This window comes from Callospermophilus lateralis, chromosome 5, assembly GCF_048772815.1.
Source record: "Callospermophilus lateralis isolate mCalLat2 chromosome 5, mCalLat2.hap1, whole genome shotgun sequence".
NCBI lineage: Eukaryota > Metazoa > Chordata > Mammalia > Rodentia > Sciuridae > Callospermophilus > Callospermophilus lateralis.
In genome coordinates this window covers 37,325,765-37,341,078 of record NC_135309.1, presented here as the reverse complement: position 1 = coordinate 37,341,078, position 15,314 = coordinate 37,325,765, and the positions used below count along the sequence as shown (strand labels likewise).

Sequence of the window (15,314 nt, the reverse complement as noted above, 5' to 3'; positions counted from 1 at the left end):
TGCCTTAAAGAACAACCAAAGGTCCCAGACTCCAGCCCTGGCTCTTTGGCCAATGTGGCCAGCAGGGCCAGGGACATTGGAGAGTGGCCTCCCCAAGGGCCTTGCTACAGGAATCCAGATCATTCTGCAGAGTTTTGAGTATGGCCAGAGGTTGGCCACATCTGGCAGTAAGCAAGGAAATGCCAAATCCAGCTGCTGCCAGGGTTTGTTAGCATCGGGCAGTTGAATCTCTAGGAATTGCCCCAGCAAGTCCCATGGTGCGACTCTCTGCAATGCACCCAGATGTGCATGTACGGAGACACAAGACATGCGCTGGCACACATGCATACCACTAAGGTCCAATGCCCACGTCTGGAAACCTGGGTGGCCTCTCCAAAGAAGCTGAGTCCCTTACATTGCAAATACTCATATACCGTCACAAAATCAGAGCTCATTTAAGAAAGTAAATGAGCATTCTACCTTTCTTCTCCTTATTTGTTTCAAAATACATTTATAATACATAAAAATACTTTCCTTGCACATTATCCTTTGTCACATAATGAGAGGGAAGGAGGTGGAAGGCAGCGGGACTGTGAGAATGGGGGACTATATAGCCAGAATGAGTTTACGGAGCAGCTTCTGCCTCCCTGAGGAGGAGCTATGAATGTGGGCAGATGTGGTCAAGAAAAAGATCTGCCTCTGGTCTGGAAAAGGAACCTTCTTGGTCTCAGAGGGCAACACAGCCCTGTCCATTGTGGATAGTGGGTTAGAAAGAATGAATGAAGGGGCTGTGGCTAATGGGGAAAACTGGGAGCCACTGGGGGTAGGAGGGAGGAGAGACTGGCATCTTTGTCCTCCCTGGAGCCTGGTGGACATCCTGGAGGTGGAGTCAGCTGCCTGGTAAAGACTGCTCTAGGGCCTGGCCTGGGAGCGACTGGCCCAGAGACTCTGGGCTTTCCAGGACACAAACTCCAGGAACAGTCTAGTCCAAAGCAAAAGCCAACAGAGAAGAGGGGCCAGAATCCAGAGGCCGTCACTAGCAGAGGCTTCCTGAAGAAATGCCAGCCACCCCATCTGCATGCCCAGCCTAGGTTCTGGCTTAGAAGCAAGGCCAGTCCCAGGGCAAGAGGCTAGATTTTTCTAAAATTCACTCACCCCTTGATTCTCCATTCAGAGTCCAGACCCTGCCCCGAGATGGAGTGAACAGGTCGGGGCAAGTGTCAAGACTGCTGAACCCTGAGCCTGACTGGCGCTCCACCCCTGGCAGAGTTTGGTTGTTCTTTAAGCTCACCCCTTTGTTCACCCCAGGGCCAGACCAGGCAGTCTGGCACAGAGAAGGTTGCGACCCGAAGTGACCCGAAGCACGGGGAAGGAAGGTCTGTTCAAAGGCAGTAAACAGAGACTGGGGTTGGGATGCCCATGCTAACACTGCACTGTCACTACTACCAAGGCGGGCAGGCAGACTAAGTCTACGTGGTAGCTCATGCCATCCCAACGCCCAGGATCCTTGGAGCCCACCCACTCCCTCAAGAGTCCACTCGGACTGGACAAATTTGCCCGATCCTCTGAACTGAAGTCATTCTCTTTGTTTCCGGTTTTGCTAAAATTCACGAGATTGAGTGTTGATGACAATGCCACTGTCGTACCTTGTTAAGTTTGGAGTCAGGGGAGGGGTGAAGGTTAAGTTGTTCCCCATCCCGCTTGTTTGCTCTTTGTGTATTCTTGCGGGGGGGCGGTGGGAGGGTCCACATGGTAAAGACGGTTTCCACGCTGGTTTCACAGTCAGGATTTCCCCTGGGAGTCTCAGAGTTTAGGAATGCTCACAGTGGCCCAGCCCAGGGTCTGAAATCCAACACCCAGGTACAGAGCAGCAGCAGCAGCAGCAGCAGCAGCAGCAGCAGCAGCAGCAAAGCATCCTGCTCCAAGGACCTTGGGCTCTCCGTGGGTGTGCGCAATGAACGTGTTTCTGTACTTTGTTGCTAAAGAACTCCATTTAAAAAAAAGTCCCAGTGACAAGTTGTCAGGTTCAGACTGTGCTGTATTATGGTCAAAATATTCTTTGGCATCCATAGAATGATTCGACTGATTCACTGGACTTTTGCAAGGTTCTTGTTGGAGAAGTTCTGGCTTTACCAGTGGTGGAAGTGACCCAGGAGTAATTCGTTAAGAGGAAAAAAAAAAAAAAAAGTTTTCACGGAATTCCTTTTATGTTTGTTCCCTGAGCTATCACCCTGGGGCCACTCCACGGAAAACTCTTCAGAGCAACTATCTGGAACCTAGAGGAAAGGTGGGGTGAGGCAGGGTGGGGTGGGATGGGGGTATAAGGAACAGGATTAAGGCGCCAAGGGACACAGGAACAGGAGAACATCCAGCAAGACTTCAACCAGCCCCAGCAGGCCAACACTGGCCTGCTCTGGCCCCGGGATCCCACTGCTTGTTGGAAGGAGGTGTTTCCAAAAGGAAACCGAGGAAGAAGCTCATCTTTTAGCAGGACTAAGAAACTTGAAAAGGCAAACGGTCTGGTCTGGCCAGCTCCACGTGGGAGTGACCAGACTTTAGCCGAGACTGGCCCCGAAGGAAGGAAGTTGGAGCCCCAGAGTGATTCTCTGCAGTGGGCTGGTCTGAGCCCCACGCCCCTGGCTGGGCACTGGCCCTCCCTTGAAGCCCTCCACCGGCACTGGTGGCTGGCTGTTTGGGAGTCCCCTGAGTAAATGAACAGCTCAGGAAGGATTCTGGGAACCCCTTCCCAGAGCTGCTGGGCTGGGCACTGGCAGGGGCAGAGCAGCAAGGGAGGGGAGGGTGGTGGGGTAGGCGGGCAGGCCTCAGATGATGTGGGTTGGTCAGGAACCAGTGGGCCCCCTGCGCCCCCTCAGTGCTTTCTCTTATAAACTCGTTGTGCTTGTGACAGTGAGTAGACTCTGGCTGGGTTATCATTTATTATACTTCCTTGGGGATCAGTGGAGTGCAGCAGGACCCCCCCCCTTATGGGCCCCAGTGTGATCTGGGGGCAAGGTGGGGAAGGCCCTGGGCTGGCCCATCTGCCATGAAATAATGCCCAAACGACAGTCTGTCACCCAGTGGCAGCGGGCTTGAGTCCTGAGCGCTTCTTCACCTTGCCTACATCTAACCAGAAGCCCAGCAATGCTGCGTGGGCCGGGACAGAGGTGGCACACAGGACCTGGTATGGTCCTTGTGGCCAGAGCCATGGAAGGAATCCTAATGTCCTAGGCCAGCACAGAGGAAAGACAACAGTGTGGAATTCAAAACTCTCTATATTAAAAATAAAACCACAACAGAGTGGCAGCCTCAAGGGTCTGGGACACTCAGCAGAGATTGGAAATGGCAGTTGTGACTGGGCTGAGGCCTTATCAGGGACCAGGGCAGGACCTGGGACAGGGGTAGGGTGAATTAGGAGGCCAGTACACCCATGCGGACCACCTCCTCAGCCCCTGCCTCTCGGGAACCCCGCCGTACCCCGCTGTCCTCGACCTCTACATCCGAGTCGCTCATCTCCCCATCAGAGAAGTAGCCATCAGTCTCAGTGTCGAAGTGTAGGCTGACCTTTGGCCTCTCGGCCACAGCAGAAGGCGGTCCTGTCCCAGCATCAGGCCTGGCACCCAGTGATCTCCGGGTGGCTTTGCTCTCACGGGGTGGCCGGAGCCGACCCAAGGGCTTGGGGCTCACCGTAGGGCCAGGCACTTGCACATTTGAGTCAGCAGCCATTGGGACTGCCTCGTCTGGGGTCTCAGGAGCCAGTGGAGGGGGGCTTTTGGGGGCCGCTGGGATGGGACAGTCCCCAGCTGTAGGGCTGGACGGCAAGTGAGAAGACGTCCGCCGTGGTGGTTTCCTGGCAGGTGGCCCCTGCCCACCCTTGTCACTGCCTGCTTCCTGGCCCCAGGGCTTCTTGGGAGCTTTGTCAGGAGTTGTCCGCGAACCATCCTGCAGCGGAGGTGGTTTCTTCTTGGCAGGCAGGCGGGTGCGGCCCCGGGCTTTCCTGGCAGGGTCGCCAGGTCGCAGGGAGGGGTCCCGCATGAAGCTGAGCAGCGTTTCCTCGTCCTGCAGCAGCTCTTCTGACAGCAGCCCCGGAACGGGGTCCTCACGGTGCCCGTTGTTCAGCGACCACTCGCTCATGGCCATGTCCTCTGCTGTGATCTGCACTGACTGTGCCAGCCAGCTGTTGAAGAAGGTGCCATCGATGGGGAATGAGGTGGACAGCCCTGACCAAGGGAGAGAGAGGGCAGGTGAGATGCAGCGGGGGCACGTCCTGCCCTTTCAGGAGCCCTTGCCCACCCTCCTTCACAATTGACCCAGGTGAGCTATCTTGTTGGGTCCATCCCTCACCACCACTTTCTCCCGAGAAAGACAGCCTACCCCCAGAGTTGGCTTCATAAATTTTGTAGTAGAAATGGTACTTGCCCAAATCACTAAGAATCTCAAGGTGGCAAAAGCAAAGAATAAGCCAATGGCAGCGGCCCTGTTTAATCAGGTTTTCAGGGAAGGAAGAACGGAGACAAACGACCTCTAGCCACCAGGGGGCGCTGCCTCACCATGTGGGCTCTCTCCGAGCGCTTGCAGCAAAACGCCCAGCACAATCAGGGGAGGAAGGTATCAGGGCCTCCCTTTAGAGATCACTCAAGTGTCCCCATCTTGATGTGCAGGGACATAAAAGATGACCTGAGGCTTCTGTGCTGAGGTGAGGTCTGGAAGGGAGCTCTACCCTGCTGTCTGAGAAGAACTCTTAAGTGTGTGACATCCCAGAGTCAGAGCCCATGAGGGCTGCTCCGCCCAATGGGGACAGGAAGAAGGCCTGTGACAGTGACATAAAGGCAGACTGCCACTCCTCTGGATCTCTCTGGGTGGAAGGTTCCATTAAGGTTTGCTGGAGTTGAAGGATGAGCCCCTTTAAGGGACAGGCAGGAAGAGAAGGGGGCGAGGATTTCCGGCAATTCTCCCTGCTTAGCCTGGTGTTGGCCTATGGCCCTCTGTGACAATCTAGCACCCTGGACCCCAGCATGGCAAATGAATGGGTAGTCCCTGAGTTCCACAGCCTCCATCCACATCTACAGAGGGGAATTTCTCAGGATGTCAGGTGGGGCCCTGAGACCCATCATCTCCTTTGTGGCTGGAAGTTGTAAGCACCTGGCCTTATGTGGGAGTGTGGCTGCAAGCAGGTGACAGTGTGAGCTTGTGTCTGTGGGGTCAGTGTGGCCCCTCACTCACCCAGCTGCCCCAGCACGGAGTCTGGCCCAGCCTTTACTTTCTCTTTCTTCTCAGGGCTACTGCCCTTAGGGCCTTCGTGACCTTTCTTCTTTGAGTCGCTCTTCTTGCCCTTTGCTCTCCTCCCAGACCGTTCTGTGTCAGGAAAAGTGAGAGGAAGGAGATGATTACACCAGGTAGCCTTGGTCTGGACCACCATCACTGAGTGGTAGCCTAAGAATCATTAGCCCATGCACAGCCTCCACTGCACCAAGGTCAAAGCCAGGGGCCTGTGAGCACTGTCAGGGGACAGCTGGTGTGGGACCAAGGGCTAACTGAACACTGCTGCCATTTGGGGTCTTGAGGTGGGCACCAGGCCAAGAGGAAAGGCCCTTGCAGAATGTTAACTTCAGTCTGACTTGAACAACTTAAACCTTGGGAGTCCTGGACAGTGGGAAGGACGGCTGGACACAAGGGTAGAAAGAACATCATGCGAGGGGCAAGAGGCTTGGATTCCAGTCCTAACAATCCAGTCAGCCCCCTTGAGCAAGTCTCCTGCCTTGATCTCTGGTCTGCATCTGAGGTCAGGCAGCAGATGGGAGATTCAGGCTGCACACCTGGCTCTCATATCCTTTCAGTCCATGATCACCTTGCAAGTTTAGGGGAAGAACATGGAGGATGGGCAGAGCTGCCCTGAATCCTCCTAGCTTCTTGGCCACGGGCAGGATGGATTGCTGCACAAGGCTCAGAGTAAGTGGAGGGATGTGGCCCCAGCTCTTGTGCTGGTTCCCAGAGAAACCTCAGGCCTCAGTCTCCTCACCTGTAACATGGACTCCATGCCTGACACGTTGCAGGAGGCTTTTCACTGCCCTTGGACAGTTGAGACTCCTTCCCCTAGACCACAGGACCTGCCTATCTCACTCTGGCTAGCCCACAGCCTCATCTGAGGTACCTCCTTTCCCTCACCTGCGGTCACGTCAGAGTCATTCCAGGTTCTCTACCAACACAGTTTCTGGCCTCAGTCTCCAAATACGCTACTTACTTGTCTTGTCCTTCACCCAGTTCAGATCCAGGCCTCCACTGGGAGGCCCTCCCAGCCCACAGGGACAGACAGGACTCAGCAACTTATGTCCCACCCTGGAGGTCATGGGTCACAAATGTCACACTAGTATGGGTATCAACTTTAGGCAGGGGCAAACCAGTCTTCTGTCCAAATGTCCTGCTTGAACAAAGCTGCCTATTATCAGGAGAAGGAGCTGCTATAAATGTTCCCAGACCCAAGGACCCAAGGAGAGGATGCAAACTCTCCAGTTTCTTGTTTTCTTTCTTTCTTTTCTTTTCGGTAGTGGGGGTTGAACCCGGGACACTTTACCAGTGAACTACATCCCCAACCCTTTTTGAATTTTTACTTTTTTTGAGATAGGGTCTCATTAGGTTGATCTCAAACTTACAATCCTCTTGCCTCAGTCTCCTGAGTAACTGGGATTACAGGTTTGTATCCTGGCCAGACCCCCCAGTTTCTAGGATCCTATGCCCCAGGGCACTGTCCCTGCCTTGGCAACCTCAGCTTCTTTGGCTGTAGGAGTCTTGTGTGGGTGTCTTTGCAGCCAGATGTGTGGCCAGTCAAGTGCTAGGGAGTATCAGTGTCACCACTGATACCTCTGATACCTTATATTGCCACTGACTACAGCTTTGGGATACCATTGTCTTTTCTCCAGATGGTGAGGCCTATGGGAACAGGAACCCTGGGCTTCTGAATGATTAAAGAGAAGACAAGGAGCCTGGAAGGAGGCTACCAGCCAGCCTTTTTCACAGTGAGCTCAGCATGGCATGACCCGCCCTGACCCAGCACCTGGAGCCGTCGATGGAAGTTTCTTAAGCCAGAGTGGGTGGCGATCCCAAAGCACACGGAGGCAACTCAGCTTTTGGCAGGGATGTGGGGAGGACCAGTGCTCAGTCGCCTTCTCAGAGGGTAGCCTAGCAGCTCCCCTCCCTCCTCTTCACTCTGGGCCCAGCCTGACCTTAAGGCTGAGCTGGCAGTGGCAGCCGGTGGCTGGCTCAAAAATCTCTCTCCACTCAGCTATTTCTGCTGTGTGCAAGTTCAATGTTAGGGCACAACTGCTTTAGGTTAAGCCCTGCCCTTCTTAACACATCCACACTCCAGGAAGGGCCCCACGTCTGGCAATATCCACAATTAACCCATAAGATCAAGGTCAAAGCTTCTTTGCTTTCCAGAGCTGTTTGATACATGCAACAGAATACAGAATAAGAAGGCAACAGGGAAAATGCTGCTAACTAACACAGGGCCTGAATCTGGTCACATGGCGTCAAAAAGAAGGAATACAAGGGCTCTGACCCAGCTCAGCTGCCTTTCTTGTACTGACTCCCAGGAACATGGGGGTTCAAAGAAGCTCACAAGTTTCCTGCTTGTCCTGCCTCAATTCAGCAGAGAGCTCCTAGGACTTTGGGTTTGTACCTGCTGCTAAGCTGTGGTGACTCAGTGAAACAGTAAAGCCCCCAGCGGGCAGGTCTTGTGCCCACATTCTAAACTCTGGCTCCTTGCCCACCACTACAAGCTGGACAGGGACCTCTCTGGGCCTAGCAACTGGATGCTGGAAAGAGAGGGGCCGATGCCCCTGGCTTTACACACATGCCCCCCCAACACACCCTCCTTGGGATCCAGTCCTGCACCCGAGTGCACAACAGAGGTGGCAGGTGGCCAATAGAGAGGCTCCTACCTCGACACAGATCCTGTTCAATAAGTTTCATCTGCAGGTGGAATATCTGCTCCTGGAGCTTGCAGATGGCGTGTTTTGTTCTCTCGCGCCTTGTCACCATGTAGCACAGATTTCTAACCTGAGGAAACACAAGAGAGATCTCCCACCTTACTCATAGCAACCACCCCAGATCTCCCACCTCTGGGGGTCACTGCTGAAGAAGGAAGCACATGGGACAGAGGTTACTGCTGCTGCCTACCCTGCACAGGACATCAGGAAATCAATTCCCAGTCAGTGAGTGCATCCCCGGCCATGTGATCCAGAATATGGAGTCAAGAGGAGCCTAGGCCCTAGGGCCCTGGCTGAGCCAGAGCCAGCAGGGGCTAACTGGTTAGCTCAGCCCAGCAACTGTACCTTCCTCCCTTGGTCTTAACCTTCAGGCCTAGGGCTTGGGTTGTGGCTTAGTGGTAGAGCACTTGCCTAGCATGTGCAAGGGCTGGGTTCTATCCCCAGCAATGCAAAAAAAACCAAAAAAACAAACAAAAAAAACAAAACAAAAAACCAACAACAACAATAATAACAACAACAACAAAACACATAAAGAAATGAACTTCTTGGGCTGGGGTTGTGGCTCAGCGGTAGAGCACTCGTCTAGCATGTGTGAAGCCCTAGGTTCCATCCTTAGCGTCACATAAAAATAAATAAAATTAAGATATTGGGTCCAACTACAACTAAAAGAAAAATATATTAAAAAAATTTTTTTAAAGATTAAAAAAAAAAAAAAGAAAAAGAAATTAACTTCTAGGCTGAGCCAGCCATTCTGTCTCCTAAGGCCCTTCCAACATGGTTGTTGTCCTTTAAGTCCACAGTGACCCAAGGCTCATCAGGGCCTCTCTAGGTAAGTCAAGTTTATCCTTCACCTCCCGTCCAAGGCCTGCCTTTCCCAGCAAAGAAACTCCTCAGACACAAGGACTGTGGCAGACACCAATACTTGTCCTGAGGCACACATAGCCCTATAAATTTGGAGCTAGAGATTAGGCAGAATGGCTTTGAAAGCAGACAGGCAGTCCTAACCCACCTGCGCCCAGGTTGCAGCTGCCCCACATCTACCTGCTGCACTGGGACCTGAGCCAGGTCTGTGCTACTCTGACCAAGGCTCCCACACCCACATGGCCATAGTCATTCAGCCATGTGGCAGACTTCCTTAGCAGAAAGTTGCAGAGGTCTCTCTGACTTCCTTAGGCCAGCTGGGAAGAGTCCCTAAAGGGCTTTGAAGGCATCCTACTTATTAGCCCACGGGACATGGACACATCCTTCAGGTGATCTGGAAGCACATGAAAGATGGACCACATCACACTTGCCCTCTTGGCACCTCACCCAGCTTGCCACCGTCGCTCACTAGCTGCTCTCTCACAACTTCCTGGGGCACAGATTTGGGTTCCACCCCCGTGAGACCCTTCCATGGTCTGCCATCACCTTCTGCTCAGAATGGAGTCTCCAAGGAGCAACGGCAGTGGCAAAGCTGCTCAGCTAAGTCCTGGGTCCTAGCAGGGTCTTTCTAGCTGAGGCATCTTGGTCCCTAGCTGGGTTTGTCCTCTTCAAGGCAGAGGTCAATCTGATTCTGAACCCCTGTTTGTTTGGCATGACCACCACTTCTCTGGGGCCTGAGGGTAGCTGTGATCAGACTTCTCTGTGGGGTCTAAGCATCCCTCTTTCCCTCCTGAGCCTAGTCATGAAGGAGATCCCAGAACAAGGCTTGCACTAGTTCCAAGCCTCTGCAGGACGGGCTCTGTAAGGACTTTCCATGGCATTACAAGGTGGTGTGTCCATCCCCAGCCTACACCATGAATACCAGATCTTGTGGAATGGAGCCCCAGGTCTACAATTCACATGGTCACCACTCCTTAAGGGATAGCCGGGGGCTGCAACTACTTAGGAATAGCCTGTAAGTTCTTCTCTCTGGAGTCCTGGCATGGCCTGCCTTCTTCAAATCCTGAGCTTCCTCAGGACTGGATTCTAGCCAAAATCCTCCCCATAGCCCTAAGTACCAGCTAAAGCTCTTCTTTCTTGTGTGGGGCCCTGGGCTTTGTAGTTAGCAATGCCATGAGGAGTCCCTTTCTTCCTAGGGCCTGCCACCCAGGAGGGCAGATAAATGCTGACCAAGTATCAGAGAGCCCTGACCCAGAGCTGGGGAGAGGAGCCAGGATTCCTGGAAAAAGGGACAGCTAGGCCTTGCAGAAGTTGATCACACACAGCCCGGTGACAAGGGATCCACAGTAAGGCCAATCAGTGAAGGGGCATGGCCAGGCCCAGCATCAAGGGAAAAGTGAGGACAGGCAAGACCAGAAGGGGGAAGGGCAGGCTCTGAGCTCTGACTGAGCCAGGCCAAGGGAAGCTGTGGAGGGATTCTGCAGAGGGGTGAGCTGAAACCTCAGAGTCGTCCTGGATGACCTGCTCTCTTCATCTGCACCCATCACCCCCCATCAGTTATATCCATCGTCTTTCCTTGTGACCCTAAGTCCCTATAGCTCCTAATCCTCTCTCATCATCTATCATGTGGATAAGAAGCCATCAGACTCATCTGCTATCCCATAGAAATCTTGAAACAAAATCAGACCACTTCCTTCTTTCCCTTACAACCTCCCAGGGTTTCTATACCAGGTGGAATGGTGTCCCCCCCAAATTCATGTCTGCCGGGAACCTCAGAATGGACTTTCTCTGAAACTGGGTCTCTGTGGTTGCCACTGGTTAAGATGAGGCCACACTGAATTAAGATAGGCCCTTAATCTGACTGATGCCCTTATAAAAGACCATGTGAGGATACAGGGACATAGAGACAGTCAGGGAAACTATGGCATGAGAGTAGAGGCACAGACTGCAGTGATGCACCCAGGAGTCCAGCAATTCCAAGGCTTCCCAGGACCACCAGAAGCTAGGAGGGGAGTGTGGAACAGACTCTCCCTTGGAGCCTGCAGGAGGAACCAGCCCACTGACACTTTGACTTTGGACTTCCAGCCTCCAGAACCGTGAGGACAAATTTCTGTTGCTTTAAAGTCATCTAGCTGATGCTACCTCGTTGGACAAACCTAGGATATGAATAAAACTTCCCTCATGTCTCTTCTCATGGCTTATGTCCCACAGCCTAGCAGGTCTCTTCTCTCCCTGTCCTGCCCACTTCCACTCTGGGGCCCTGGTACACATTCACCCTTGGCCTGGGAGGCTCATCATCCACCTACATGGCTGGCTCCTGTCCTTTAGCTTTGGGCTCAAATGTCACCTCCAGAAGGTCATCCCTGGCTCGAGCATCTAAGCAACCCAATATTATTCTCCTTCTCACAGCCTGGCCCATTCCTCTCTAATAGCCATATGGACTCGGAGGTGAGGGGGTAGACTTGGAAAGGGAAATGGATCATGGTTATTTTGTTGTTCCCAGCCCAATCAGGGCTATTTTGGAGCTTAAAATATAAGCCAATCATTTCTAATCTAAAGAGAAATTCATCAAGGTCTAACTTTCAAAACATTTCTAGAACATGCCACCCTGGAGTTTAATCCACCCTTAGACCTAACATCCAAAGGTGAGGAACCCAGGGCTGGGGATGTGGCTCAAGCGGTAGCGCGCCCCTCTGGCATGCGCGTGGCCGGGGTTCGATCCTCAGCACCACATACAAACAAAGATGTTGTGTCTGCTGAAAACCAAGAAATAAAATATTAAAATTCTCTCTCTCTCTCTCTCTCTCTCCTCACTCTCTTAAAAAAAAAAAAAAAAAAAAGGTGAGGAACCAGATGAAGTAAGGCCCTATGTTGCAATTCCCCCGCCAAAATCACTGAGGGCCATACTTGATTTCCTTGTAAGATGTAGATATAGTATGTCTCTGATCTGAAACTCTTTTATTTATTTATCTATCTATTCATTCATTTACTTATTTATTATTGCTATTAGCAGTACAGGGAATTGAACTCAGGGCCTCACGCATGCTAAGCAAATGCTCAACCACTCAACCACAGCCACATTCCCTTCTGAAACTCTATAAAGCAAGGCTTCTCAAGACAAGCCCAGGGGGCTGGGGATGTGGCTTAAGCGGTAGCGCACTCCAGTGGCATGCGTGCGGCCCGGGTTCGATCCTCAGCACCACATACAAACAAAGATGTTGTGTCCACAGAAAACTAAAAAATAAATATTATCTCTCACTCTCTCTTAAAAAAAAAAAAAAAAAAAAAAAAAAAAAGGCAAGCCCAAATGAATCCCTGGCATCAAAGTCACTGCAGTGGGTAGTGGATTCTCAGGCTTAGGGGACACCTAATTCTAGGGGTGAAGCCTTAAATACACATTTTAGACAGAACTGCAGACTCAAAGAACTACTTGCCTCAGGTCAGGGCCCTCTATAGTGAAGTGCATAGGAAACAAGTTAAACAATGCACTGTGGCATGGGAGAAAAAATAGCAGAACTTATGCTGGTGTTTTATTATTATTTTTGGAACCTATTAAAAAAGTCTGGTTACGTTTATTCTAAAATATGCAGTGGTAGCGAAGAATGAGATACTTAAAATACAACATCCTGAAGTATCAGCTCAAACTCTTTTACTGATAAAGACCAAACTGCCTGGGGATTCAACTCCAGACACAAGAATGCTTCCTTCTGTAGAATCCCAATGTTCTTTGATTGGTACTTTGGTCACACTTTGACCACCAGATCCACCATTTGAAGGGGGCTTACAGAGATGGATCCTTTAGCATCTACTTCATCCTGAAATCACCTATTAGTTTTCTAATTTCTTAGTAACATAATAATCTCAGTAACATGACAACATTTTACTGCATGTAAATACTGAATTCCTTTATCCTATGGCTTCTGGGAGACAAAGTATTATCTCACTTTAGAAGCTCACATAGACCCATAGGCTCCTTACACTGTCATTTTTTTTTCTTACTATAAAGTTAAAACATTCTCATTTTAAAGATAGCAGTGCAAAAATGAATCAAGAAGAAAACTAGGAAAGTTCCAATAACTAGGGCAAGGAGTGGTAATAAACACAGGTTTTATTGTTTTTTTTTTTTTTTGTTTTTTTTGCTACGAGGGATTGAATTGAGGAGCGCTTAAATACTAAGCTACACCCCCCACCCTCCCCACTGAGCCCCAGCCCCAGCCCCAGCCGCCTTGGGCCCTGTTAAGTTGTGTCCCACAGTTTTACTGCTTTTTGTTTTGGTTTGGTACTGGGTGTGGAACCCAGTGCAAAGCACATACAAGCCCCAGGTGGGTTTTTTGTTGTTTATGTTTTGTTTTGGTAGCAGGGATTGAACCCAGGGAGCACTTAATCCCAGAGCCACATCCCCAGCCTTTTTTATAGTTTACTTAGAGATAGAAACTCTGAGTTACTTAGGGTGCTAAATTACCGAGGCTGGCTTTGAACTTGCTGAGCAACATCTCCAGCTCTGTTTTATTTTGGAACAAGGTCTTGATCAACTGCCCAGACTAGCCTTGAATTGGTGATCCTCCAGCTGAACTGCTGGAATTCCAGGTGTGTTCCACTGCCAGTCCCAGGTTTTATATTAAAAAAAAAAAAAAAAAAAAAAAAAAAAAACAACCCAAAACACTTTTTTTTGAGATAGGGTCCTAATTGCCCAGGCTGGCCTAGAACTTGCATACCCCCGACCCTCCCAACTTTTCACTCCTTCAAAGGTACAGAGATTTATTTAAGAAAGTAGATACAGATTCAAGAGAGAATGGGAGAAATCTCATGGAAGGGAACCGCTGGGCTAAAGCAAGGAATAAATCTCATGGGGGCTCTCTCCAGAGCCCTCTGGAAAGAGAGCTGAACTTGCCATCCTTCTGCCTCAGCCTTGGATTAAAGCTCACACTGTTGCACGTGGCCAGGTTTATTTATTTTATATATATTAATTTCTATATATTATTATATTTAATATAAATTAAATACTTTTAGTTGGAGATGGCACAATACCTTTATTTATTTGTTTATATATATGTGGTGCTGAGGATTGAACCCAATGCTTTACACATGCTAGGCAAGTGCTCTACCACTGAACTTAGACCCCAGCCTCCAGGTTTTATATCTTGATGAAGTTGTACTGTTAATTAATGAGTTTTAGAGAGAGCCTGGGTGTGGGGCTGAGGAGCAGGGAGGACTCAAAGCTGGATGTTGAGCTAGAATGGACCAGTGTTGGGGTACTCCCAGAGAAGTGGAGGCCAGGGAGGAGCGGGCATCTTTAGTGTGAGATGTTTGAAGGGGACTTACAGAGCTGGAATTCAGGAGGGAGATATGGGTTGACGCCAGTTCTCTGTTACAGGAAAAGCTGTGGAATGGATACTTCAGACAGAGGAGGCCAGGGAAGCAGGACCTTAAGGCTGACCTGGTCATAGCATCCACGATGAAAAGATTAAGGCCAAGGTCAGGCTGGAAAGCACTGACAACCAATGCTTCGGGCGAGGGATGAGGATGGACAGTGGGAGGTGGAGGCTGCTGGTGACCAACACAGAAGGCTCTGGGATTCAGTAGTGGCGAAGAGCCTGGCCACAGGAAGCAAATCCCACGAGAGATGACAGGAAAGGAGAAATGGGGAGGGCAGTGGAGTATCCCACGACCCCAGGAGGTGGGAGGAAGGATTTGATAGATTCCAGTGCTGGTGGAAAAGATCCTGAGGAGGGGATAAGAAAGGGCAGAGGGGCTGGGGCTGTGGCTCAGCAGTAGAGCGCTTATCTCGCACACGTGAGACCCTGGGTTCGATCCTCAGCACCACATAAAAAATAAATGAGTGAAATAAAGGTATTGTGTCCAACTACAACTATAAAATAAATACTTAAAAAAAAAAAAAAAGAAAGAAAGAAAGAAAGAAAGAAAGAAAGGGCAGAGTTGGCTCCCTGCAGGTGTAAACTGGAGAGAGGTTCTTTGAGGGGAGGAAGGAAGGTGGCAGCAAGGACAGAGATGGGGTCCAGGGGCTCACTAGCAGGAAGTGGAGGTCTCTGGTCTGAGGAAGAGACGAGCTGTCTGCTAATGGACAGGGAGAGCCACAGGGGAGGTGGCAGGGTCGGGAAAGTCCACCACACTGCTGGACAAGGCTGCTGGCAGGTGTCTCGGGAATCCTTTGCTCACTGCTGTGGGCAGAGAGTATCTTGTGCTGCATGAGGCTCTTCCAGGGGTGTGGCCCCAGCACAGGGGCAAGGGTACAGGCACCCAGCTAATACCAGAGCCAGGGGTAGGAGTTTGGGGGAGTTCTGTGTCACTGACCTGGGAGCATTTGGAGGTAGTGACTAGATTTGGGGGGAGGGACAGGGGCAGTAGGTGTTGAAGAAGTCCTGGAGGCTGAGGACCCAAAGATCTGGATAAGGGAGGCTTTGGTAGTGGGAATAGAGATGAGGGGCCTATAATGTAGGCAGTGAAGACCGTAAACAGAGTGATTAAATGACA

The 15,314-nt window shown here is 50.9% G+C and overlaps 1 protein-coding gene across 5 annotated transcripts in view; it reads right to left on the bottom strand.

Moving 5' to 3' along the window:
* Positions 1–749: 749 nt before the first annotated feature.
* Positions 750–15,314, bottom strand: part of Jade2 (jade family PHD finger 2) — a 52,173-nt gene continuing 37,608 nt past the window's right edge. For all 5 annotated transcript variants that reach the window (XM_076856491.2, XM_076856492.2, XM_076856490.2 and 2 more), the window contains exons 10-12: positions 7,914–8,031; positions 5,200–5,331; positions 750–4,196 (exon numbers count right to left, since the gene is read on the bottom strand). In XM_076856491.2, coding sequence (XP_076712606.2) covers positions 3,388–4,196; positions 5,200–5,331; positions 7,914–8,031 — 1,059 coding nt within the window. In that variant the 3' untranslated portion in view covers positions 750–3,387. The remainder of the gene's footprint in view (positions 4,197–5,199; positions 5,332–7,913; positions 8,032–15,314) is intronic.